This window comes from Rhineura floridana, chromosome 21 (assembly GCF_030035675.1).
Source record: "Rhineura floridana isolate rRhiFlo1 chromosome 21, rRhiFlo1.hap2, whole genome shotgun sequence".
Lineage (NCBI taxonomy): Eukaryota > Metazoa > Chordata > Lepidosauria > Squamata > Rhineuridae > Rhineura > Rhineura floridana.
In genome coordinates, this window is record NC_084500.1 from 319,070 (window position 1) to 342,964 (window position 23,895).

At 49.8% G+C, this 23,895-nt stretch overlaps 1 protein-coding gene across 2 annotated transcripts in view; it reads left to right on the forward strand.

Moving 5' to 3' along the window:
- The window catches only part of PITPNM3 (PITPNM family member 3), a 75,451-nt gene extending 56,172 nt beyond the window's left edge, over positions 1-19,279 (forward strand). Inside the window, exons 8-19 of one of the 2 annotated variants that reach the window (XM_061604799.1) lie at positions 1,708-1,889; positions 4,153-4,325; positions 7,270-7,440; positions 9,105-9,290; positions 10,409-10,557; positions 11,376-11,492; positions 12,371-12,487; positions 13,279-13,427; positions 14,190-14,339; positions 15,250-15,433; positions 15,996-16,124; positions 16,742-19,279. In XM_061604799.1, coding sequence (XP_061460783.1) covers positions 1,708-1,889; positions 4,153-4,325; positions 7,270-7,440; positions 9,105-9,290; positions 10,409-10,557; positions 11,376-11,492; positions 12,371-12,487; positions 13,279-13,427; positions 14,190-14,339; positions 15,250-15,433; positions 15,996-16,124; positions 16,742-17,050 — 2,016 coding nt within the window. In that variant the 3' untranslated portion in view covers positions 17,051-19,279. The remainder of the gene's footprint in view (positions 1-1,707; positions 1,890-4,152; positions 4,326-7,269; positions 7,441-9,104; positions 9,291-10,408; positions 10,558-11,375; positions 11,493-12,370; positions 12,488-13,278; positions 13,428-14,189; positions 14,340-15,249; positions 15,434-15,995; positions 16,125-16,741) is intronic. The other variant, XM_061604798.1, reaches the window with a different exon arrangement.
- Positions 19,280-23,895: the final 4,616 nt, after the last annotated feature.

Genomic DNA, 23,895 nt, shown 5'->3' on the forward strand with positions numbered 1-23,895 from the left:
GCACGCACAACACACACAACACAACACCCCGAGGGTGGGAGGGCTGACAGGCTTCCGGAGGGATGCTGGACACTCTCCCCCCGGGAGTCTCAGTGTTGCTGTCCAGTGAAAAATGTAAAAGCACAGTCAGTTTTTCCTAGCTTGGACGTAAAATAATGGGTGTTGCTGTACCTGTTGAATTTCTGTCTGTCAGACTACTATTAAGGGCACAGGAGGAGGCAAGTAAGAAAAGTGGCGACACTGATTGCCAGAGACCCAGAGACCAAATTCAGTCCAACTACCTGCTAATATCCAGCTTCTGTAGGGTTTTTCCAAAAAATTATTACTGCCTGACTCTGTGCCTGCTTCCTGAGAAAGAGATCCCAAGAAAGGATGCACAGGATTGTGTAGCTAACGTTCTGGTTTTATATGTTGTTGTCACTGCAACTGCTTCTTCACAGAATGCTAATGCAAAACTAATATTTGCAAGAGTCGTTTAGGAGATCTATTTTAGCATTTCTGCATAAGAAAGCATTAATACTGAAGGTTAATAAAATGCAGGTGGAAACAGATAATTATCCTGTTGCAGATATTCTCTGCATCAGCAGGGCTAATGATGTTGGCACACTTGTGTAATTCTGTTAAAAGTGGCTGTCATGATTTTCACACAGCTTTTGTCTTTGATGCCACACTTAAAATAACAAGTTTAGAATTCCATTATGACTGTGTTGAAAAATTCCACACACACAGACCCAACAAGAGCCCAAATCCTGGTGTCATTTTGGAACTGAAGATGTTTAACTATCCTGAAAAACAGAAATCAGAGTATCTGTTCTCAAGCTTCCCGAACCTGGTGTCCTCCTGATGTTTTGCAATGCAGCTCCCTCAGCCCCAGCCAATGGGGGACCATCTGATCCAGCATCCTGTTCTCACAGTGGCCAACTAGATGCATATTCCAGCATGGCTGTGTTGGCTGATGGGAGTCATAATGCAAAACCTCTGGAGGGCACCAGGTTGGGGAAGGTTGATCTACACTATAGGTTCTATACAGAGGTTTTCCCTTTCTGACCATTCATTGCCTGATGAGCTAAGTTAATTTCTCTTCCTAGCAACTTAACTAAACTCTTTGAAAAAAGGGCACAGCATTTAATGCTAAATAAGACAAAACTGATTTGGCACAGTAAGGTTTTAGTAAATTCCCTAAATGCAGAGCTAGGGCCCAATAAAGGAGTCATGTTTGCTTAATAGATTCCTGTTGTCATATCCTATGAGCTTAAATTGATGTAACAATCATTCTGTCTTTCCCACTGACCCACCCACCAGCCCGATATTCTGGGAGCTGTAGATATGCAAGAGTAGTCCAGGCCTCCACCCTTCTCCAACAGTGACGCCTCCCAGGATGCAATGGGGAAATGCCATGACAGTTTAAGTGGTGCAAGAGGCCAGCAGAAAGGTTGCTCTGTAGATACTCTGTGATGAAAAGCTGCCATCTGCTTTCTTCCACTCTCTCCCTCTCACTATCAACAACTGGGTGTAAATTTTGATGGCTACATGTTGACAATTGTAATTGTTTGACCAATGAACACACTCTAGTCACTAGTGGATGAAGGCCTCTATATAATAAGGATCCAGCTCCTGTAGTGCCCCATCAGATTAACTTTTCCCTTTCAAAGCCACACACACGTCCGGCAACCAGATCTTCCCCTTGCTGCGTTCTCTGTTTTCCAGGATAATCCCCTCTCAGCTGAAGACTCAGACCTGGGAGACCTGAAACGCCTCAGCAAAAGCAACATAGACATCTCTGGGATGATGGAGGAAGAGGAGTGCAGGCAGCCTTTGCCGCGGAAACCAAGTGACGGCTCCGGCTATGACTGTGATGCCATAATGCAGCATCATGCCTTCCTTTCCAGGTAATGAAAAGGCGCAGAGAGTACGCAAACAATCATAAAATGAGTGGGCAGAACCAGGAACCAGGAGACAAATCCTAAGAGTGTCTATAAAAAGTTAATATATACAGTGTAATACCTCAGTTAAGGAAGGAGATGCGTTCCTGGATCTTACTTCTTTAACAGAAACTTTGGTACCAGAGGTAGAAATAACATGGAAAGAGCAGGGATGGGTTCCTACACCACAAAAAGGAAGGGCAGTTCAACATATTTTAGCAAAAATATGTTGTTGAAAACTAACAATACACATGTCTGAAATGAAGCAACCAGGTCAGGACAGCCTTGCATATAGACCCCTTGATGGCTTCTTCCAAAATGCATCCAGGGGGCCCTGCCTTGCCTTTTTTCTTTCATCCTGTAGCATCTTGCTATAGCAATCTAAAGCTTTGAGCACAGTTCTCTCCATACATTCGAGCAGGCAGGCAAGGGGCAGCTGCCGCCACCACCCTGTGCTTGGTGTCTCTGTCGCTCTCTCTCTCTGCCACCCTCCCCTACACTCGAGCAGGCGTGTCTGCAGTAAACAGTGCTTCCAGGGCACCCGAAGCACTGTTTACTGTGGAGGCACCTGTGCTACCTGGCAAGGAGTGCCATTCCAGTCACGGGTGAGAGAGCTGCCTGCAGCAGCTGTAATCCAGTAGACAAGGAGCCACATTCTAATTATGTTAGAGGATGTGCCCCCCCGAGCCCCCATACCCAAAAAAGAGTTTGTTAAAAGGATATTCTTTCCAGGAGGATTTGCTCATGGAGGTATTACTGTATGGCAAAAATGCCTGAGTGTGGGGTTAAGCAAATGTATGGCATTAAAATCCTTTTAATTTTTTAAAACTTTCTAATGCACTGTTTGACCCCAAATCAGGCTCACTTATAATGCAGTTGAACACATTGAGACCAAAACAAATAAGTTTCAAGTAGGGGCTGTGTTCCTGCTTGCTTCACTCAGTAACCCCACCCACCCTCCTACCAACCCCAACTTGCCGCTCACTGTTTGTGCTCCTTGCCAAAGCCACTCACCACCTCACCTCCCTTTGCGGGTTGCCAAAGCTGCCCCACCCCCTTCCTTTACACCTGCCTGCCTCTGCCTCAGTCTCCCTTCTCCACCTATTGGCAGCCAAGCAAACTGATGCGTGACAACAGCCTTGCTTTTTATTATGTATAGGAAATACAGAAAATCTAACAACTATAACAAAAAGTGAAATTTGTAACCTTTTCTTTTGTTGTACCATTGTTCATTTTCTGAATTTTAAAAAATATTTCTTGAACTGGCAAACTCAGCTCCAAAATAGGGTGAGAGCCCCCATTAAACTTGAGCCTGGTAGGTCGGTCTGCACCCCAAAATCCCTTTGAAAAGATGGAAGCCTCCATTGCTTTCCTGCAAGGAGTGAGGCTGTGTGTGAGCTTCTCTTGGGAGAGGGCAACACAGGAAAGGATCTGATGCAGCCACTGCAGCAGCAAATGCGCTTTGTTGACTCTGAATGCTGATGGGCCCCCTCAGATGGTCAGGCTCAAGGGGGCCTCTGAGGGAAAGGTGCCTCTCAAGTACCCTGGCTGGCCTGAGCTGTACAGGACTTGTGAAGTTTGAATTGCACTAGGATGGCAGCTCTTTCTTCCCATCAGCCTTTGCCTGACAGCCAGGTGCTGAGAACAAATCTCCAGTGTGTATGCATATGCTGGAGTATCAGCTTTTGCCAGCTGGTGCCCTACAAGTCCCATCATCCTCAGACAGTATCAATCTACAAGCCTCCCAGAATCCAACCTGCTTTCCTCGTAGAAGGCACAAGCCTGCTCCATTCTGCCTCTCTTATTGACAGTTACCCAAAAGCAAGTATGTCATCCCTACCCCCCTTGCAAGCGGCTGCTCTTTCCTGTGAGGTTCTTGGCATGGCAAGTGGGCAACAGAGGCTGAGGGTGCATCTCTTAGATAGGACAGGCCATCATAGCTCAGTGGCAGAACATCCGCTTTGCGTGCAGAAGGTCCAAGGCTCCTTCCCGAATGGCGTCTCCAGGTACAGCTGGAGAAAACCTGCTTGAAATCCCAGACAGCGGCTGCCAGTCGGTGCAGACAGTACTCAGCTAGGTGGATCAATGGTCTGACTCAGTAGAAGGCAGCTTTGTAGGTTCCTAAAGAGAGGGCTTTTCCTGGGTGCCTCATGTTTGAGGGTTGTGCAAGGGCTGCCTTTGAGCTCAGGAGGTGTGCATCTCTCTCTCTCTCTCTCTCTCTCTCCTTCAGCATCCACTCAACGATGATGAACGAGGATGCGGATTTCCCTCCTGAGAGCTCCGCCAACCTGTCCGACGTGATGCTGGGGCGTTTTGAATTTGAAGTCTCTGACTTCTTTCTCTTTGGCTCCCCCCTCGGTTTGGTGCTGGCAATGCGGAGGACCGTTCTCCCTGCCCTGGAAGGTGAGCGGTTGGCCCCCCCAGGGGTTCAGGGAAGAAGCAGCTCTGCTCTTGGGAGCGGGTCCATGAGAGAGGCAAGGATCAGGCCACTCAGTGGGCTGCAGGAACGCGCAAGCCGTGCTCCCTCTTGGAGGGAACCCCACAGGGTTGTCCTTCTGAAATGGGGGCCCCATGCTTGGAGCATCGTGCAACAAAAGCGTAACTGGCTGGGGCAGATTTTGCTGACTGGGGGAGTGACCCAGTTGTCAAGCAAACCCGTAATCAAGGGCATGAATTGTCTCTGGCAAGGGGAGCATTTGCTGCAACGTGCTTGGCTTGCGGGAGCAGTTAAGATTGTCTGGCTTGTGTTTTCAGGCCTGGGGGAGACAGGGGGCAGGTGCTCCTCTGGTTGTCCTTCAGCTTCTCAGGGAGCGCTGAGAGCCCCAGTTGGGCCAGGAGTACATTGGGCCTGGACTTCCTGCGGGGAGACGTGTCCAAGGTCTAGGCCAGTGTGCCTCAGGTGGGGCTGGCCGGTTTGCACCATTGTCTCCTGCCCCCATTGTCCTCGGAGGCACAAGACTTGAGGAGCTGGAGTTTGGCTGCCGGCGCTCTGCCTGGAGGCCCCCAGCGCCTTCCGAGGGCGTTTGCGTGTGCCTGGAGCGAGTGGGGGAGTGGGAGGGGCGTTTGCCACCCTCTGAGCAGCATCTCCATCCACCACCCAAACTGGGGCCCCCAAACAGCCTTATCATGAGGGGCAACGAGTGGCAGGAGAAGGAATTGTGAGCCGGAGGGCGCCAGTTGTTTGTGCAAATGCCAGAAGGTGGCCTGGAAATATTTATGGGTGGGCAGGACCCACAAGGCAGTAATTTGTGGTGTGTGTGTATGGGGAGCCATAGCACATGTGTGAGCGGCATGTATTTGTACACTCTCCCCCCCCCCGCCATGTGGGTCCTTGGAGAGCCATTCCGGTCAGAATAGACAATCCGGGGGGGGGGCGGGGAGGGAGGGACAGACCAACAGTCTGACCCAAATGGCTTAGAGGGAGGTAAGGATACCAGAGCCGTTTGGTGGCCTCTTGCTTGGGGGTGCAGTGCCTGGGCAAGGGGGAAGACCCCTCCCAAAGTCAGCAGCTCTTGTTGTCGGTCACGCTGTCAGCGGTGCATTTGAGCCTTTGCAAACTGGCAAGGCACCCGCATACCTCGGGCTCTGGCATTCAGATTTCTTCCTACCCAAAGGAAAATTCACCATCATCGGCTCACGCCAGGCACGGGCCACCCTGGGCAGGATTAAATAATGCATTTAGGAGGCTTTTCAGGGTAATTGGCTGTTCTCAATCTCTGTGTCATTCAAAGGTTCCTCAGGGGCTGTGAGCGGCTGCCTTCTCTTCCATACTGTGAGCGAGGCATGCATGAATGTCGGGGCTGGTGGGGCTGGTGCTTTCTGGATCCATAAACTATGTTTTATTTTTAATTCCCTTCGACTGCCTTCATGGGAACCTGCAATGTTTCCTGAATGCAGATTTGGCTGGAAAATCTACACAGACAAACCCAAGTTTTTGGGGGGAGGGGGACAGGGTAGCCAGTGGCTGCTGGTGGCCCTATGTCGGTGGGGCAGTGGAATCCACTCCAGGCTTTAGGGTGAACTTTGAAGGAGCTGTTCAAGGCAGCTTGGACACATCCTTGAAAGTCTGGTCTAAAATGCAGAGTGGATTCCACTGCCCCACTGACATGGAGCCACCAGCAGCCACTGGGGGTAGCATGTCCTTGTGATTGATGATGATGCAGAGTGTGTGTAGGCTGCAGAGTTGATCTGTTCCCAAGGCACTCTGCACATGTCCCTAGACTCCTTGACACTCCTTTAACTTTGCTGCAGGTGTGTCTGGGCAGGGAGTGCGTGTTCTTTGCAAGCCTGACAGAGGCTTGGTGCAAGCCAGTTGTCTTTCTTGATGGCAGCAGGCAGCTTGCCCTGCAAGAGCTCTGGAAGTATGCTAATGCCAGCCTCCACTCCTGCCCTGTTTGCCAACTGCCAACCCGAGCGCGTGCCTCTGGTCCAGTCATTAATGAGCCCTGGCGCGACAAAAAGCCTCCTTCAGACAGGCACTGCTCAACTGGCAACCTTGTCAAAATTTCTTTGCATTTCTAAAAAAAACCAAAACACGTTTGCTTGAATTTGCCCCCCACAGGCAACACACAATGCCATTAATGAGGGAATGGCAGAGAGGAGGCAGTGAGGAGGGCTAGAGAACATTGCCTGGCTACATGGACCAGGCAGCGGTAGTCGGCAGCATCACACTTTGACGGGAGCACCAACGCGGAACCGCTAGGAGTTGCCTTGTGCATAATCAGAGCAGCATTATGCCATCCGCTCGCTGAAGTGGCTATAATATCACACCGCAGTGAGAGCATGCGGATGCGCACACACAATCCACCATCACCCAAAGGATGGAGCAGGGCCAGAAATGGTGACTCGGTGGCGGAGTGGGGCGGCATTGGTGCGGTTGCTGGGACTCCGCCTTCATGGGTGTTGGTGCCTGAGTGGTGGTGATGGGGAATCGGCATTCAGGGGCCCCTGGGAGGCGGAAGAGCCTCCTTGGCAGACACCACACTTGCCAGACACACACAAAGTGTTTCCATTAATGGCAGCATAGAAAAAGGCTGTTCCTCCTTCGGACTGTCTGTATATACTGTGGTTTGTTCTTTTAAATAGCCAGTTTAGTTCAGAATGCAGGCCAGCATATGCTAGTTGTCCACGGGGGCAAAGGCAGAGATGATGCTTTTGAAAAGTGATCTGCCCCAGGGAGGACCTCTTGGGGTGAGTGGCACCATTTCACGGTGTGACAGCTCAGTACTGACTTCGTTATTTCTGACGCTTCTCGGGGCGTTTCAAGACAAGCTCACCAGCTGCTTTTCTCTTCGATGCTCTTCAAGGATTTCTGTTGACTCTGGGGCTCCCTCCCTCCTTGTTCCAGTCTCCCAGGTCCATCCAGCTTGCAGCCAAGTTTACAGCCTCTTCCACTCTGCTGACCCATCTGCCTCCCGGCTGGAGCCGCTGCTGGAGAACAAATTCCACCTCCTGCCCCCGTTCACTGTGCCGAGATACCAGCGATACCCTCTGGGAGACGGGAGGTCTCACCTCTTAGGTATCACTCCTCCGTCCCGGGTTTTGCCTGCCTCGCCCTTCCGGAATACTTGGGGGTTCAGAGTTGCTTACTGCAGCCTTGACAGGCCTTAGGACAACATAGTTACCGGGGGAGATGGACACAGAGCCAAGAGTCAAAAGGCCGCCCCCAGGAAGCAGTTTATGCCCAGGTTTCTAATGCAGGGCTGGGGAACCCTTGCCCCATCCCACCCCCAAAGCTGCTGGACTCCACCTCTCAGCAGCCTCAGCATGGTCCAGAGTGGAGAATGGCTGGAGATGCAGCCTGGCAAGTTCTGGAGGCCCCAGATGTTCTCCACTGCTGGTTTAAGGCAACACCAGCCTCATAAGGACCATGAAGTGCAATTCCTGGTAACAGCATAGCAAGTACAGCTAAAAATGTTTAAAATATTGTATGCTTCAGCATGTAGCAGCTGGTGTGCTACCGGTTGCAGTTGTTGCTGTTGTTGTTATGTTATTTCTCACACCATGCCCTTCCTCTGATGAGTGTCCAGGACAGCTAACAATAAAACTACAACATTAAAAGTAGAACCCCAAAACAAAATACGACATGCAGTAATAATCAAGATTACGTTGGTCTCATTCCTGTTCATCCTCTGAAGGCCTGCTGGAACAAATAGGCCTTAAGCTATCGCCTGAGTGAACGTAGTGTGGAGGATAACCTGATCTCTATGGAACTGGGGTGATGCCACTAAGAAGGCCGTGTCACTTGTGGTGACACATACACACAGAGGCCATATTCCTCAAGGGCACCACACGCAGGGCCTCTCCTGCAGATGGCAAAAACTTGGGTTGGCTGTTACTGGGGAAAGGGCTCCTTCAAGTACTTGGATCCTAAGCCATGTAAAGCTTTGCACACTCATACCAACGCCTTGAATTGGGCCTCACCAGCCGCCTACTCAGGGCCATCGGGGTCAGTACAATATGGTCCCATCTCGCTGCCCGTGGGCACCAGTTGCAGCTTCTGGACTGTTTTGAAGGGCTCCCCCCTTGAGTGTATGATGGTGATCCAAGAGGGGTGGCTGTCAGAACTGGCATCAGCTGCTATACGAAAGATATCCCAGTCCAAGGATGGCTGTAGCTGGTGAACCAGCCAGAGCTCTTGCCTGCAGAGGCCGCGTGAGGCTCCAGTGAGAGCTGGGAATGGCTGTGAGGGAGACAAAAACCTTCAGATAATTGGAAGGTGGCAGGAGAGTGAGAGCACAAGGAGAGCCCTGTTTGGTACCATTTATTTTATTTTTTATTGAACTATTTACTTATTCTTTAAAATGTTGATATGTTAGGGTTGTGTCCAGCTCAGAGTAAACCCACTGAAATGAATGAACCTGTTAGTCTTGCCAATTATTTTCAGTGGGTCTACTCTGAGTAGGACTAGTGCTGGATACAATCTACTTTCCTATTAAAAACTTCCAAGGTGATAAACAAAAACAGCTTAAACACTAACAAATATTTAAAAATAATCAAATGGCTTCAGTGTCAAATAAGATGGTGGCAAAATGGTAACCCCAAAGCCCAGTCCTCCCTCCCTCCTGGTCTAAATGCTCAACCAAAGGAATGTACTCACTGAACGGACGGACTGACTTCTTGGGGTCTTGGAACCTGGAATAAAACCCGCCTACCTGGTCTCTCTCTCTCTCTGCTGTGTAGCTGACGCTCTTCACTGCCACAGTGCCCTGTTTGCCGACGGTGGCTCTGCAGAGCCACTCTCCTCAGTGGGGACATCAGAGCCCCCAAACACATCTCAAGGGAAAGTGCGACGAGGGAGCGCAGGCAGCAGCAACAGTGGAAGTTCTGGCTCGACGGAGAGTTTGCTGCCTGCCGGTGTGACAAACAGTAAGTGCCGCTGATGGTTAAGAAGGGAGGTCAGTTGTATGTCTGGAGCAAAAAATGGAATCCAGGAAAATGCAACGCTGGCACATTTACAAATCAAGCCTAAAAGCCCGTTCTCTGTCAGGTCTTCAAGGAATCGAGGGGTGACTCGGTTGGGACAGTTTAATTCTTTGGGAGTCCCCACCCCGTGAAATATAATGCGAGGCAAAAGCCCAGGGCTCAGGGCTGAGCCAGCGTTAGGGCAGGGGTGGGAAGCCTTCTCCAGCCCAAGGGCCCCATCCATAAGAAAGGCCTGCTGCTGCATCAGACCAAGGGGGGCACCCATCTAGTCTGGCACCCTGTCCTCACGGTGGCCCAGATGCCTTTTCTGGGAAGCCCAAAAGCAGGACCAGAGCACAAGAGCGACTCTCCCCAACTGGCATCTGGAAACATGCCGCCTCTGACTGTGGAGGCAGAGCATAGCCATCGTGGCTAGTAGCCACTGATAGCCTTACTCTCCTCCATGAATTTGTCTGATCTTTTTTCAAGCCACCCAAGTTGGTACCCATCGCTGCCTCCGGTAGGATTGAATTCCAAAGTTTAACTATGCGCAAACCTCCAAGGGCCACATGCCAGTGGTGGGCGGGGCCAGAGGCAAAAGTGGGCAGAGCAACGAGGGCGATTTTTCTCTTTGTAGAGCAGGGTAGTTCCCTCCCCTCTCTCTCCTCCAGAGGCATTGCCAAAGTTGGAGGCCATGTGCCAGTCAGGGCCAGGGAGGGGTGTGGCCGGGGAGAGTTCTGGGGGCCAGATGGAGAGGCCTGGAGGCCCAAGGCTCTCCACCCCGGGTTAGGGGCCAAGGAGGAAGCAGGACACTGGGGGTGGTGCCCAGCCATTTGCAAGGCTCCCCGCAGCCTTCAATGCGGTCTGCAGGCTGATGCGCGTCTCAGAGGATCTGCTGTACAAGCAGAAGGCGAGAGGGAGAAACCGTCTGGGCTGGCATAAGGCACATTCACGGGGTCCTGTGTGCTTTTATTTTTAAGTGTCCTTAAAGTGCTTTTGCTTGTGAAAGTGGTGCAGGGAATCTGGCCTCAAGGGGCCTTTGGGAGCAGCGCTGGTGATGGCGCCCTCTTCTTTCTCTGTAGTCACGTCCAAGTGGTGGGGAGTGAAGCGGATAGATTACGCCTTATACTGCCCCGACGTCCTCACGGCTTTTCCAACGGTGGCATTGCCTCATCTCTTCCATGCCAGCTACTGGGAGTCAACGGATGTGGTGGCCTTCATTCTCAGACAGGTAATAGTGCCCTCCCCTCCCAGCTCCATCTATGAATGGGGGGAGCCCCGTTTAGCTCCCTGCTTGGCCCTGAAGTTCAAGTCAGTTCCTCTCAGCCTTGCCTACCTCACAGGGCTGCTGGGGGCAGGAAATGGACCTTCCACACTGAGCTCTTCAGCGGAAGAGCAGCAGGATGCCGCGCACAGCCCAGCTCATCAGATGCATCACACTGCTCTCTTTTATTGATGTTTTCCTGAATGTTTTATTGATGAATTCCCCGGTTTTATTGATGTGCTTCGATGTGTTTCTTTGTATTTGTTGGTTGTCATTGATTTATGGTTTATTATTATATTAGTCACTTTTTTCACAAGCATGACTCAAGACTTATAGAAACTAGTTGTCGTTGTCGTTGTTGTTATATCCTGCCCCTCCTCCCTCCTAAAAGAAGCCCAAGCAGACAATTATAAAAAAACCACACACCACTAAACAGTAAAAGGAAAAAAACCTCAAAAACAGAAGAGGAATCTTTAAAAACAAAACATATTTTAAAACATCTTTAAAAACAATTCCAGCACAGACGCAGACTGGGATAAAGGTCTATACGTAAAAGGCTTGTTGAAAGAGGAAGGTCTTCAGCAGGTGCCAAAAAGATGACGGAGACGCCTTTGTCATGGTCATCAAGTTGTGATAAAGTTCTTTCACGTTCTCTTACTGTGTTTTATGCCAACCGCTTAGGGATTCTGCATGTCAAGTGGCAAATAAACATTGTCAATAAATAAAATGGAGCCGTCTTGCATGGCTGCTGCCGCAGTTCCTCTCAAGCTCCCACTTTGCTGCAGGTGATGAGATTTGAAACCGTCAGCGTCAAGGAGAGCAGCAGTTTGGGCCCGGCAACCCTCAGCCCCTCCAATCCTCGGGAAAAATGGCTGCGCAAGAGGACCCAAGTCAAACTGAGGGTGAGGACGGTCGCTGCCTCTTCCCAGGGTGCTCAGGATCTGGTGGCATGCCACATTGCATGCAACAGAGCCACACTGAAAAGCCATTTGGAAAGCTGTTTCTAAGGAGGGGGTCGGTTGGGAGATCGGAGGAATGGAGGAGGGAGGAGTTACACTTAGGTGTAGCATTCGTGGATTCATGAAAACCTGGAAATTAAGAGGCTGGGAGTCTTCTGCACAGTCCCCTGGGGGTTGCATGCTTGCTGGCATGGAAACAGGAAATGAGCTTCCAGACAATCTGACTTCAGTTTGAAGATGAAAAAACAAAAGTTCTGGACCTTTTAAAGAAAACTTCAAAAAACGGTGCATTTTAACTGGGGTGGGGGACCCTTCTGAAGCCCTGATTTGGGTAGGGAGGTGGAATTGCGCTTATCAAGGCTCAGAGCTTCAACGTTTCTACTTCTCCCCCCCTTCCTCACCACTCAGTGGAGAAAAACTGAGCTGGAGGAGATCACGGGCAGGCGGGCTGTTGCACTGGGTCCTGCTTGTGGGCTTCCCCTTGGAAGAGCCTCTGGTTGGCCACAGCGGGAAAGAGGATCCTGGACTGGGGGGGGGGCTCTGGCCTGGTCCAGATGCAGCCGGGCTCTTCCTGGTGTTACAAATGCTTTGGAAAACCCTCAAGGGTCTCTCAGAGTGCTCAAGAGGTGATTTGTGTGCATTTTTAAGGCCTCAGGAACGAAGGGGGCAGGGCCTCATTGGTTCCTGATTGGGGTGGGGTGGGGGGCAGTTTGTGGATGGAATGGAAAGGTGTTGTGCCTTGTGCACCTGCTGGGGGTGGGGGGCTGGATGCCGCTGCCCCGTTCAGCCTCACGAATTCCCCCTTTCCTGCTTCCTTTCAGAACGTAACTTCGAACCACAGATCGAATGATGTCATCGCAGCAGAAGATGGCCCTCAGTCGCTGGTTGGCCGCTTCATGTACGGGCCCCTCGACATGGTGGCGCTAACAGGAGAGAAGGTAACACACACACACACACCCAGTCCTTGGCCTTCCTACCAAGGCCGATGCAAAACACAGGGAGGGGGGTGTCGTTCAAAGAAGGGGGCAGCAAGTTAGGGGTGTGACGGGCCGCACAGCACACGTCCATTTCTGTCTTCCAGCAGAGGGGAGTGGCGGGGGGTGCTCAGGAGGAGCGGCTGTGGATCTGTCGCCACCCCATCCACAGCATTTGCTGCCTGAGGCAACTGCCTCACAGTGACTAATGGCAGAGCCAGCCCTGCTGGCAGGCAATGCACATGCTTTTATTTATTTATTTATTCAATTTCTTAGTCACCCATCTGGCTGGCTATCCAGCCACTCTGGGCAACGTACAAAATAGGCATACAAATATAATAGACATTAATGCTCTTGCCTTCCTACCTGGAGTCTGGTCCATGAAGGCCATTTGGGCAATAGCCGTAGCTCACATGCATGCAGAAGCGCCTATCCCCAAGGGCATCTCCAAGCCAGGCTGGAAATGTCCCCTGCCTCAAGAGCCGCTGCCGGCCTGCGCTGGGTGGACCGCAATGGATATGGAAGGTTCCTGGCTTCCACTGAAAGTTTTTGCCACAGGAAATGCATTTAAAGTGTTGTAGAGGTTTTGGCTTTTCTTCTCTCCCTGCTGCTGCTGCTGCCGCCTCTCTGTTAAATTTTGGTGCACATTAAGTGGAGGGAGCGGGGGAGGGGAAGGAGAGGATCCCTGTGTCTGAATCTTCTCTGTTCCTGCACGCCGACTGCGTAGCTGGATATTCTGTCCTCCCCTCCCCCAGGTCGACATCTTCATCGTGACTGAACCCTCCTCTGGGCGGTGGGTCTATTTCGATACGGAGATCACCAACAGCAGCGGCAGGATCTTGTACAACGTTCCCAAAGAGAAGAGGCTAGCCGTTGGGGTCTTCCCTATCAAGATGGTGGTCAGGTCAGGCAGAGAACTGGGAAGGGGGTGTCAGGTGGGTGGGCCTGTGTGTGTGGGGGTGCCTTTCTCCATCAAACGGTTAAGCAGAGAGAGAAATGGATCTGCTCCTTCAAGTTGAGGGTGTTCCTGTACACAAATACAACATTCTAGTTAGACTGGCGTAGGGATGGGATCTGCTTGTTGCTGCTGGTTCAATCACATTCCATCGAACTGACAGGCGATTCCATTCTGGGTTTGTTTTCCGCTATCATGCAATTTACCATTTTGATTTTTTTTCCCCTCCCCAAAAGTTAATGATAACAATACAGTGTTTTCTTTTCAAAAAGGAAGTGGCTTTCTCTCAGTGTCTGCCCACTTACCCAATCTCCCCTCACCTCCTCCTGAATCATATTAGATTCTCCCCCTCCAAGCCCTGGGAAAAACTGACAGATCACCTAGGCATCTTCACCTTATCATGGCAAGGAGCAGGCTGGTCAGTTTCACCTTAGGAAAGCAAGGAGCAGGCTTGTCAGTGTCAAGACAGCAGGAAAGAAATCTGATGTGGGGGAGGCTTGCAGGCCTCACTCATAGCATGGAGGAGGAGGAGGAGGAGGAAGCAGGTGAAGAAGGGGGAAGCAAAATGTTCTCAGTCCAGGACGGAGGTTTCTGTGAAGGAAGCTCTTGCCCCTGGGAGGAGTATCCAAGCTGGTGGGGGGCGGGAAGGAATCACTCTCTTCTGTGGCTTCTGTTCCTGATGCGTCTTCTGTGACCCTTCCCCGTCCTCAGGGGAGACCAGAGCAGTGCTATCAGCTACCTGACGGTGCTGCCCCGGGGGATGGAGTGTGTGGTCTTCAGCATTGACGGCTCTTTTGCAGCCAGCGTCTCCATCATGGGCAGTGACCCCAAAGTCCGGGCTGGCGCAGTGGATGTTGTCAGGTGAGCGTAAACTATGGCAAACTGGGAGTTGCAGGAAGTGAGTCCAGCTATGGTACACCCCCCCCCCCGAACAGCCGCTGACAGCCACAGACTTGCCCTGGTGCTCCTTAGATGGATTGTATGATGGGGGGGTCTTCTCCCCGGGGCTCGTGCTGTTAGCGAGTGCGAGAGGGAGAGAGAGAAGCTCTTTGAATAGCTGATGGAGCTAATTTTGTTTTCTTTTGCTCCAGAGGGGAGGACAATTGTGAACAGTAATTTTCATAATTAATAAGCTAAGCAATAGTACAACACCACAGAAGCAGTAAAGCCCATGGGGGGTTGCTAATTTTCTCCAAAAGGAAAAAGGTTGATATTACATCCAAGTCTCTGCCTACCTGAACTTCCAGGGGGACGGCATTCCAGAGCCCACCTGGGGCAGGGGAGGCACAACAGAGAAGGCCCCTCTTGCATGTCACTGTATGGTGGGCAACTCTGCTGATGAGTTTAGAGGAAGTCTCACGCACCCACCAGCTGCAAGGCCTGGGGCAGGAGGCCTGTTGCCCGACAGCTGGGCCCTGGGCTGCGATGCTCCCTGGCCTTCCTGAGCTGCCTTTTCAAAATGCTCTGTGTCGCTCAGCCTGCCTCTCCTGTTCTTTCCATTCTGCAATGGTTCATCTGCTGCTGCCATTTCTGGCTGCTTTCAGCACCCATCTTTGTGGCTTCTGGTCTCCTCTCCTCGCTTCGTGGCCTTCATGGCCCTATCCCTCACTCTGCTGCTGCCGTTGCCTGACACCTCACCATTCAGTCTTTAGCTGCTCAACCTGGGACTCCGTGGCTCCTCCACAGAGGCTGGGTCACTGGAGACAGTCAAGGAATGCCCAGCGGTTTCAACCCCTTCTCTCTCTTGCTCTCTGTCCCCCACCTAATGCAGACACTGGCAAGATCTTGGGTACCTGATCATCTACATCACGGGGCGCCCTGACATGCAGAAGCAGCGTGTTGTTTCGTGGCTCTCCCAGCATAACTTCCCCCAAGGAATGATCTTCTTCTCTGACGGGCTTGTCCACGACCCTTTGAGGCAGAAGACCATCTTCCTCCGGAACCTCATGCAAGAGGTGGCCGATATTTGGCGGGTTCCCTCCTGGTTGCTTTGGGAGTGTTGGGTGACAGGATGGGCACATCTGGCAATTTCAGCTTCTCATTTTCTCAGTCTTGCATTCGGTGCTCCTCAAATCAGTTTACGCTTGTTGTTTTTTGGAAAAAAGTCCTCGTGAAAATTCATGTTCTAGTTCATGTTTCTCCTAACGCAGCTTTACCTAATATACATATTTTTGCAAGCAGGTCCCCATAATGTGATGCATTTTTCTATGTCGGTATTTTACAGCACATTTTTCCTGACAGACATATTTTAATGCAATTTTGCCTAACTTAACACAGGTTTGCTAGCAATTTCCCCTAATAGAATTCATTTTATGTGTTATTTTCATGAATATACACACTGTTGTGCCCACTTTCCCCTAATATATGCATTTTTTTGGTTGGAGACCATGCTGCAAAATCTGGAGAATGTTGTATTGTTTCAGAAAGTGGAGAATAAGCTACGTTCGCATTAAAATGTGAAAGAAATTGAATTTCTTCCCTTCTAGTTAACCGTTGCAATTTCTTCATCCTCTCCAGTGCCATATCAAAATTTGTGCTGCCTACGGCTCTATGAAGGACATTTCTGTGTACAGCGTCCTGGGACTTTCCCCTTCCCAGATTTATATTGTTGGGCGCCCAGCAAAGAAGTATCAGGCTCAATGCCAGGTGACTCTCTCTCTCCCCCCCCCCATTGGCTAATGCTTCAACAGATCCCCTTCGATCCCACCACCCTAGATGGGGGAGCAGGAAAGTGGAGCCGTATTGTGGAATTTTCTAGGGTGGTGGGATCAAAGGGGATCTGCTCAAGCATTGACCAACAGGAGTGCTTGGCTTGTGGTGTTTGCTTGTGCAGCAGGGAGGACCTCTGTGGGCAGAGTCCTGATCACCCCAGAGAAAAGATGAAATGAAACCCTCTTTAATTGGCATCTGGGCACCATCAATGAAGGGAGAAGCTGGATCTCCCAGGGAGGTTGGAGTTTCATAGCCTGGGCCCTACCACAGAGAAGGCCCTTCCTCACATGCTAGCCGCACAGCGGGTCCCAGAGCTGAGAGACAGCTGAGTGCATGCAAGAACCAGCTCTTGGTGAGGGGCAGGCCCAAGGGGTGGCCCCTCCAGGTGTCTCCAAGATGAGGCCAAGGGGGTCTGTCTTCAGCTAACGGCCTGGTGTTGACCAGAAACAGTTGCCTTGTCCTGGATGGTTGGGACTTCAGGGAAACAGTGCCTCAGTCATCACTTTCGTGTATTTCGCTGGTAGTTGCTGATATATGTCTTCCTCCTCCAGTTCCTCAGCGAAGGCTACGCAGCCCACTTGGCCTCGCTGGAGTTCAGCCTCCGTTCCCGCCCCAAGAAGAACAATTCGCGCATGATCCTGCGGAAGGGCAGCTTTGGCCTCCACTCCCAGCCTGACTTCCTGCGGAAGAGGAACCACCTCCGGAGGACTCTTTCTGTCCAGCAGCCAGACCCACCCTCCTTAGCCCCCAAGCCAGAGCGTGCCCAAAGCCAGCCCGAGTCTGACAAGGACCACGACCGGCCACTGCCCCCCATTGTATGGGCGCGTGGGGGTGTCCCTAAGTTTGAGTCCGCCCCCTAGCGAGCGCTGGGATGGTGCCATCATGGCTTCTGCGTCCTGCGATGAGCGTGTGGACACCTGCGCTTTTGAGAGCCGTCTGTGCAGCTTCGGGGTCCAAAGCGACGGGAAGGGCCGGGCCCCCCCAGCTCTGGTGGCTTCTGTCTTCCGGGGGGAACTTCCCGTTTGCTTCCTTCGTTTGTATCTGCTAACGAAACATTGAGAGTGCAGGAAATGATGCGCGCCGGCTGTGTTCTGTTGAGGCTGTGACAATGAGCAGGCCAACAAGCTTGTCTTTAAATGTTTACTGCATTACACGTGCAATAAGATTTTGGGGGTGGGAAAGATCCTGCTGATCCCAGAAAGGGGTGGCTGAGAGGTGGGGTCCCGGGCAGCCCCTGAACCTGCTTTTCCAATAGAAAGAGCCCAACCTCTGATACTGCAGGGGCCAGGGTGCTGCTGGCAGGTCTTTGGCGTGCAGGTAACGCCACCGGGCCTGAAGCAAGAAAGCTGGCAGCTTTGCAGAGGGGACTCTCTGGGCCCCTTAAACCCAAAGGTGGCTCGTTGCCTACGTAGGCCTCGGATTTCCACATTTGTAAAGAGGCATGTTGGTAGAGGTGAAAAATGAATGGGGACGTCTGTGAAGAAAGAGGCCTTGGCTGCTTTCTGGAAGAGTTGCAAAAGGAACATGCCCTGGAAATGCTGAGGGAAGGGGGGGCTGTTGGTTGAAGGGGCGCCTGGCCGTTCTCCAGCGGTGGTTTCCGTGTCCTGCTGCTGCACGGTTGGATTTTTTGTGGACAATAAACCCATCCTGGAGTAATCCATTTTTGATAAACCAAATAGTGTTAGAAGTCCCTGCGCATCTTCCCCTCCTCTCCCCGCCGAGATAGCCAAAGTGTCCCCCCCCCCGTGCTGTGGCACACGGTAGCGTGTCCTGTGTGTTGAAGTTGCATGCACTGCTGCTGCTGTTGTGTCTCGTGGAGCGTGGTCGTCGACTGGTGGCGTTTCCAGAACTTCAAGCTTTAAGGGACTGGTGTGTTAACCTTTTCAGTATTAAATGTGGATCTTGAGTAGAAGAGGCAAGTACTTGCACACAAAGGCACTTCCTGGTCAGGTGCCCTACACAAACGCGTGTGCACACACTCCCCTCTGCCTGTTGCAGCCTCCCCCTCAGCTGCGGTAGAGTAGCCCAATGTTGCACTCCTTCTCCAAGGATTGGGGGGCAGAATCCTTACATAGGGAAAAGGGAAGAGTGGCAGAGGGCAGGTGACCCTGCTGGGTGGTGGCCGCTGGCATGATGGGGCTTCATTACAGAGACCCACCCATGACCCCTAGCGGGAAATGATGTGCAGAGATACGCTGTTTGCTGCCAACAAGAGAGCCTTGGCATTTGTTTGTCCCTTCCCTGCAGTGTCATCCACTTTTTGTTACTTGACCCCATCCTGGTGAAAGAAGGCCCTTTGGTGTCCTCGTCCTGGGGTGCAGTGGTCATCTTCTGAGGGTCCCCTGAATCCTGGCTGAGTGTGGAGCAACTTCTGTCCAACTTGGCACATGCCAGCTGGGGAGTCTGACACGGCCTTCAGGCAAAGCCGAGCCTGCCAGTTTCTTTATTTATTTGTTCCATTTTGTTTAATTATTTATAGAATGCACTTTCTTGTAAAATGTCACAAGGGGAACCCTTAAGACTCTTTGCCGAGTGGAGAGCCTCCTCTCTCCCAGGAGCTCACTTTGGGCCTCCTTGGCCATGCAAAGGGTAGGTCGCATTTCCACGCAGATGTTCCTCCCGTCTCTTGCGCAGCCTGGTGGGCTCTGATGGCTCAAGGTAGACCCACAGAAACAGAGGGAGTGCCAAGAGCAGCAAGCGAAATGATCTGGACTTGAAAATGACCAGGAGCAGAAGAAGTTGATGAGCAAGAAGGCAGAAGGCCGTGGGCTCCTTCAGCTGGGAAAAGACACATCGAGAAGCCTCCAAGTGCCTGCAGGGCTGCTTTGTCCTGGGCTGATCAGGAGAGGACAGGCTCAGAAAGCTCCAGACCGGGCTTGGGGGAGAGCTCTCTGCCTGGGGAGGCAGTTGAGGGCTGCCATGGGGCTGGAGGAAGAGAGGGGTGGAGGGCATAACTTTCACTGTGGGGACGGTCTTTTTTTTTTTACAATAATTTTTATTCAAATTTTCATAAAACATACAAAACAAAATCATAAAACATTCAAAGACAAAAAACAAAACAAAACAAAACTGATTAAACAAAAAAATAAAATGTTGACTTCCCATTTGTTGCAGATCAAATCAGTTATAGGTCTACAATATATAACAATCCTGTCTCTTAAATTATATTATAAAATCACTTTCCTCCAGTAGTTATCTTAATTAATCATCAAATCTCATAAACATTACTTTATTCTTTCCACAAAAAGTCAAAGAGAGGTTTCAATTCTTTAAGAAATATATCTATCAATTTTTCTCCAAATAAACATGTCGATTAATCCATCTTGTTAATAATAATAATAATCTTATTGTCATAACCATAGTCCAAATAAACATATCGATTAATCCATCTCATCAAAATCTGTTAGGTCCAATAATTTCAATAGCCATTATTCCATTATCCCTATTAATTCCATCTTCCATCTTCAATAGTCCTGTTAAGTCCAGTAATTTCAGTGTCCAATCTTCCATTATCAGTATTCCATAATAATCTTGCTGTCATAGCCATAGTCATATAATAAGAGTCTGATGGGAATTTCCTCTATCCCAAATATTTTCTTGCCATCAATTCTGAATAAGTTGCTGAAATATTGTTGTAAAGTCATATCTCTTCTTCTTTTTTACAAAATGCACTGGCTCATCTCTTGAGAGTTTTTCCATTGTCACATGGCTGCAGTTAATTCCATAGATTTTCTCTATATCAAGCTCCAGTCCAGAAGATTATCCAAGCCATTGATAACTTTATCTCTAATATCTTCATTAATTTCTTCAGAGATAACGTTAAATTCCAAACAGTAGATTTTATTTCTAATATCCATAAACTCCAGATCTTTTTCCAATTCCACATTTGTTCCAATCTCCAGGGCTTGTATCTTCCCTTTATTTTTTCTTTTCTCATCTCTGATCTCATTCTCCTCTCTCACAGGATCCCCTATTTCTTTAAGCTCCTGCGTCATTTTGCTCAGTTCAATTTTCAGCTCCTTACTGCCCTGTCGCAGGGTTTGTTTCGTTATCTCAATCTCATCCATTATTTTCTGAAACATAATTACTTCCAGATTCTCAGCCACTTTCTTGATTGCCATTTTTAAAACCACGAAAACAAAACAAAACAAAAATAAAGAAGAACCACTTCTTATTTCAGCAACAATTGGGTTAATATTCCAGGCTTGATGACATCACAGTATAAACAGAGCAGCCTGCCTTATCTCTCTATGTTCAAGAATACAAAACAAATTTAGTTCCCAGCATCAAAACAGTTAGTGGCGTCGTGAAGAAGCAGATTCGTCAAAATAAAATAGACCAAAAAGAGAATAGTCCCAGACAATATAATGTTCCTCGGAATAGAAATCCCTCTTCTGTTTATATCTTTAGAATGCACTTCCAGGACAGCTTTTTGCAATAGAAACAGAGATAAGCTGTTAATTTCGTGAATAACAGAGAAGAGTTATAGCTCACCCAGAAGTTCTTTAAAGCTGATTCATTTGACAAATCTCTTTTTGCTGCAACAATTTAAACCAAGTAAAAAAAATAATAGAAAGAAGGGTGCTTGCCTGTTAGTTCGTTTTCTCTTTGAAGAAAAGATAAACGTATCGCATTAATCAGATAGAGCTTGTTCGGAAGTCCGTCCGGCATTGCTGGCTGGACCTTTTCTCATAAATTAATGAAATCCAGTCCTCCCAACAAAAACAGGCTTTTGAGGTTGATCTCTACGTTTCTCCCTGCCCGGGAGAAATTTCATCAGTCAAAAAAAAAAAATGTTCTGACTGATTTATATCTGAATAAGCTTCTTTTGAGGCGGGAGCCCGTCTCAAAAGCAGGCACAAGCGAAGTCACCCTTCCTGGAAGTCCTCTGTGGGGACGGTCTTGAAAGAGCAACGCTCGCTGCCCTTGCAGGCTGGATGGACCCGGGAGCTGCATTCAGTCCACCAGGCAGGAGGGATGGGCTGGATGTGGCCCTCAGAGGACTGCTCCATCTCTGTAGTAAAGCCTGTCTCCCACGTTTCTGTCAGGTGTTCAAAGGCCAGAGGTATCATTGCTCTACCATGGTAGGGAGAGGATGTTTCAAAGCTTTAGGGCTCCAAGCTGAGGGACTCAAGGGGATTATGGTTCTGTGGTCTGAAGACTTTGACCAAGAATGCCCAGCAATGTCTCCAATGGGACAGCAGCAGCACCAGTTTCAAACTGGCAGCTTAATCATCTGCTTGGGGTGAAGACGTGTGGCTCCAATGTCAGTGCAGTAATGAATCCACTCTGGGTTTTACTCCGAACTTTCAAGGAGGTGTCCGAGGGGCAAGGAAAGGTGTGAAGGACCTTGGACAGCTCCTTGAAAGTTCAGACGAAAACCCGGAGTGGACTCACTGCCTTACTGGAGCCACGTCTCTCTGATGTCTCAGTGTATTGCTGCTGTTTCTCTTGGGATGAGGTTTCAGACTCCAGCCCTGGAGAAGAAGACGGATCTTTCAAAGGACTACTTTGCAATCTCTGATCTGCTTAAGCTTCAGCAGCGGCATCCTGTGACACACAGATGATCAACAAGGGGCGGTCCCCCTCCCACAACATGGAGATGACATTATGGGGGAAGATTTGCCTGCTATTGCTGGCCTTGGACCGAATTAAAATAAATTCAAAGATTTGCCTGCTAAATTTCTCCTGGGAAAGGCAGAAGGGTAAGACTACTGTAAAATAGAAGCCAAGCAATTGAAAATCAGGCTGGACACACCCAACTGCACTTGTAGTTCTTGATAAAAACCAGCCCAGGTGATGAAGCCAGCAGCCTCCCCCTCTCTGAGCTAGAATGGTGGCCCTGGGGTAGGAAGGGTGTTCTGGGTCCTGGCTCTGGTTCCGTCTGCCCTGCCAGGGGTCTGCCACATCTGTGAATGTGGCCTTTTGAGTCCGGAGGGCCCTTCTCCACCACCGGCAGATAGACAAGAGGGTGTTTTGAAGTCTTAACCATTTGAATCCATGTACAGCTATGAATGTTTCATAGGGAAGATTAAAAGGAGTGGGGGGGAGGGAATAAGATTCCCCCCCAAGTGATGTAAATTTTGATGTAGAGTCGTGTTTTTTTAAAAAAAATCTGACAAAGTGAGTCATGTCAAATAAACACCTTCTTTGCCTTTCGGTATGTGTATTTTGAAGGTTCCTTGCTGTGGAGCAGTTTCTGTCTGAATTGCTTTGACATTCCCAACACCTGAATGAAATAAACCACTGCACCTTCCCTCAGTCAGGACTGCTTGGCTCTTACTGGTTTTCTGCCATTTGTGTTTGGACTCTTTCTTTGTGTGTCGAGATGTGACCTGCTCGCTTCCTCTAACCTTTTTGCCAGGGCTGACTGTTGCCTCCAGCGGCTGCTAGCCACAATGGCTATGCTCCACCACCACTGTTGGAGTCAACATGCCTCTGCGTGACAGTTGATGTGGGGCGTGTTGGGGTGGTCCTTTGGGTCCAATTGTGGGCTTCCCAGAAGAGGCGTCTGGTTGGCCACTGTGAGGACAGGATGCTGGGGTAGATCAGGGCTTGGAAAGTTCGTGTTTAAAAGGAACTAGTTCATTTTATTTATTTATTATTTGATTTATATCCCACCCTTCCTCACAGCAGGAGCCCAGTTCAGGTTTGTTGTTTTATAAAACCAGCTAGTTCCACTCACGTTCATCCAAAATTGCTGAATTTATGAACCAAAATGTTCATCTTCAGCGTCCTGAATGTTGCAAGCTGCTGTGCTGAATTGTGAGGTCCAAAAGTAAATTGTGGGGGTGGGGGGCACACACACAAGTAGGAAGATGTGTGAAAGGCAATATCAGCAGGTGAAGTTTTCCCCATAATTGTATTTCCATGGGAGAAAAAGCTTGTCCTGTTTAATTTCTGCCTGCCACACAGCTGTGAAGGAACAAGGCATAATTCACTTCATTCTGATACCTGTACTGACTACAACTGCTCCTGTTGGAAGAGAGTGAATCTCTTCAGCAGGGATGATAAAGGTAATACCTCGCATTCCTTCCTTCTAGCGACCTCAGCAATAGCAGCACCTCTGTATCTGCCTAATAAGCCTTAGAACATTACCTCCATGTTTTGCTTTCTAACATTCTTTATGGATATCTGATTGATTTACTTTTTTAAAAAAAATGAGAGAGTCCAGGCCTCCTGCTGAGGGAAGGAATGAAGATGAACTAGAAATTGTTCAAAGTTCTACCCCAAAATGAATTTAATCCATGTTTCATTCACTTGGCAATTATGGGACGTACTTTCAAGTCTAGCTCAAGGGATTTTTGAGCCCTTGCAGGATCTGCCCACAGCATCCTCCCACACTTCCCTGTGGATGGACCCTTGGCTCCTTTCCTTCCTTGGTGGATTGGGCCCGATCTACCAGTCTCTCCTTCTGCCACCCTCCAGGGTGTGCTCAGTCCTCCCCATTTCCCCACCCACCTGGCCCTGAGGAATAGGGTCTTTTCTCCAAGATGCTTTGCTGCAAATCTTTCATTTTGCAGGTGCCATCCCTGGAGAAAGTGAGATCAGGAAAGCCCCCTGAGACGTAGGAACACGCCACAAGAATCTCTCTGGTTTATCCACGTGGAACCAACCTGTAGCCCCCTCCCTCTGAAGGGTTACAAAATGACAGGCCCCGAGTGCTTAAGGCCTGAATCTCTGCAGGTACACACAAGGTGGCTAT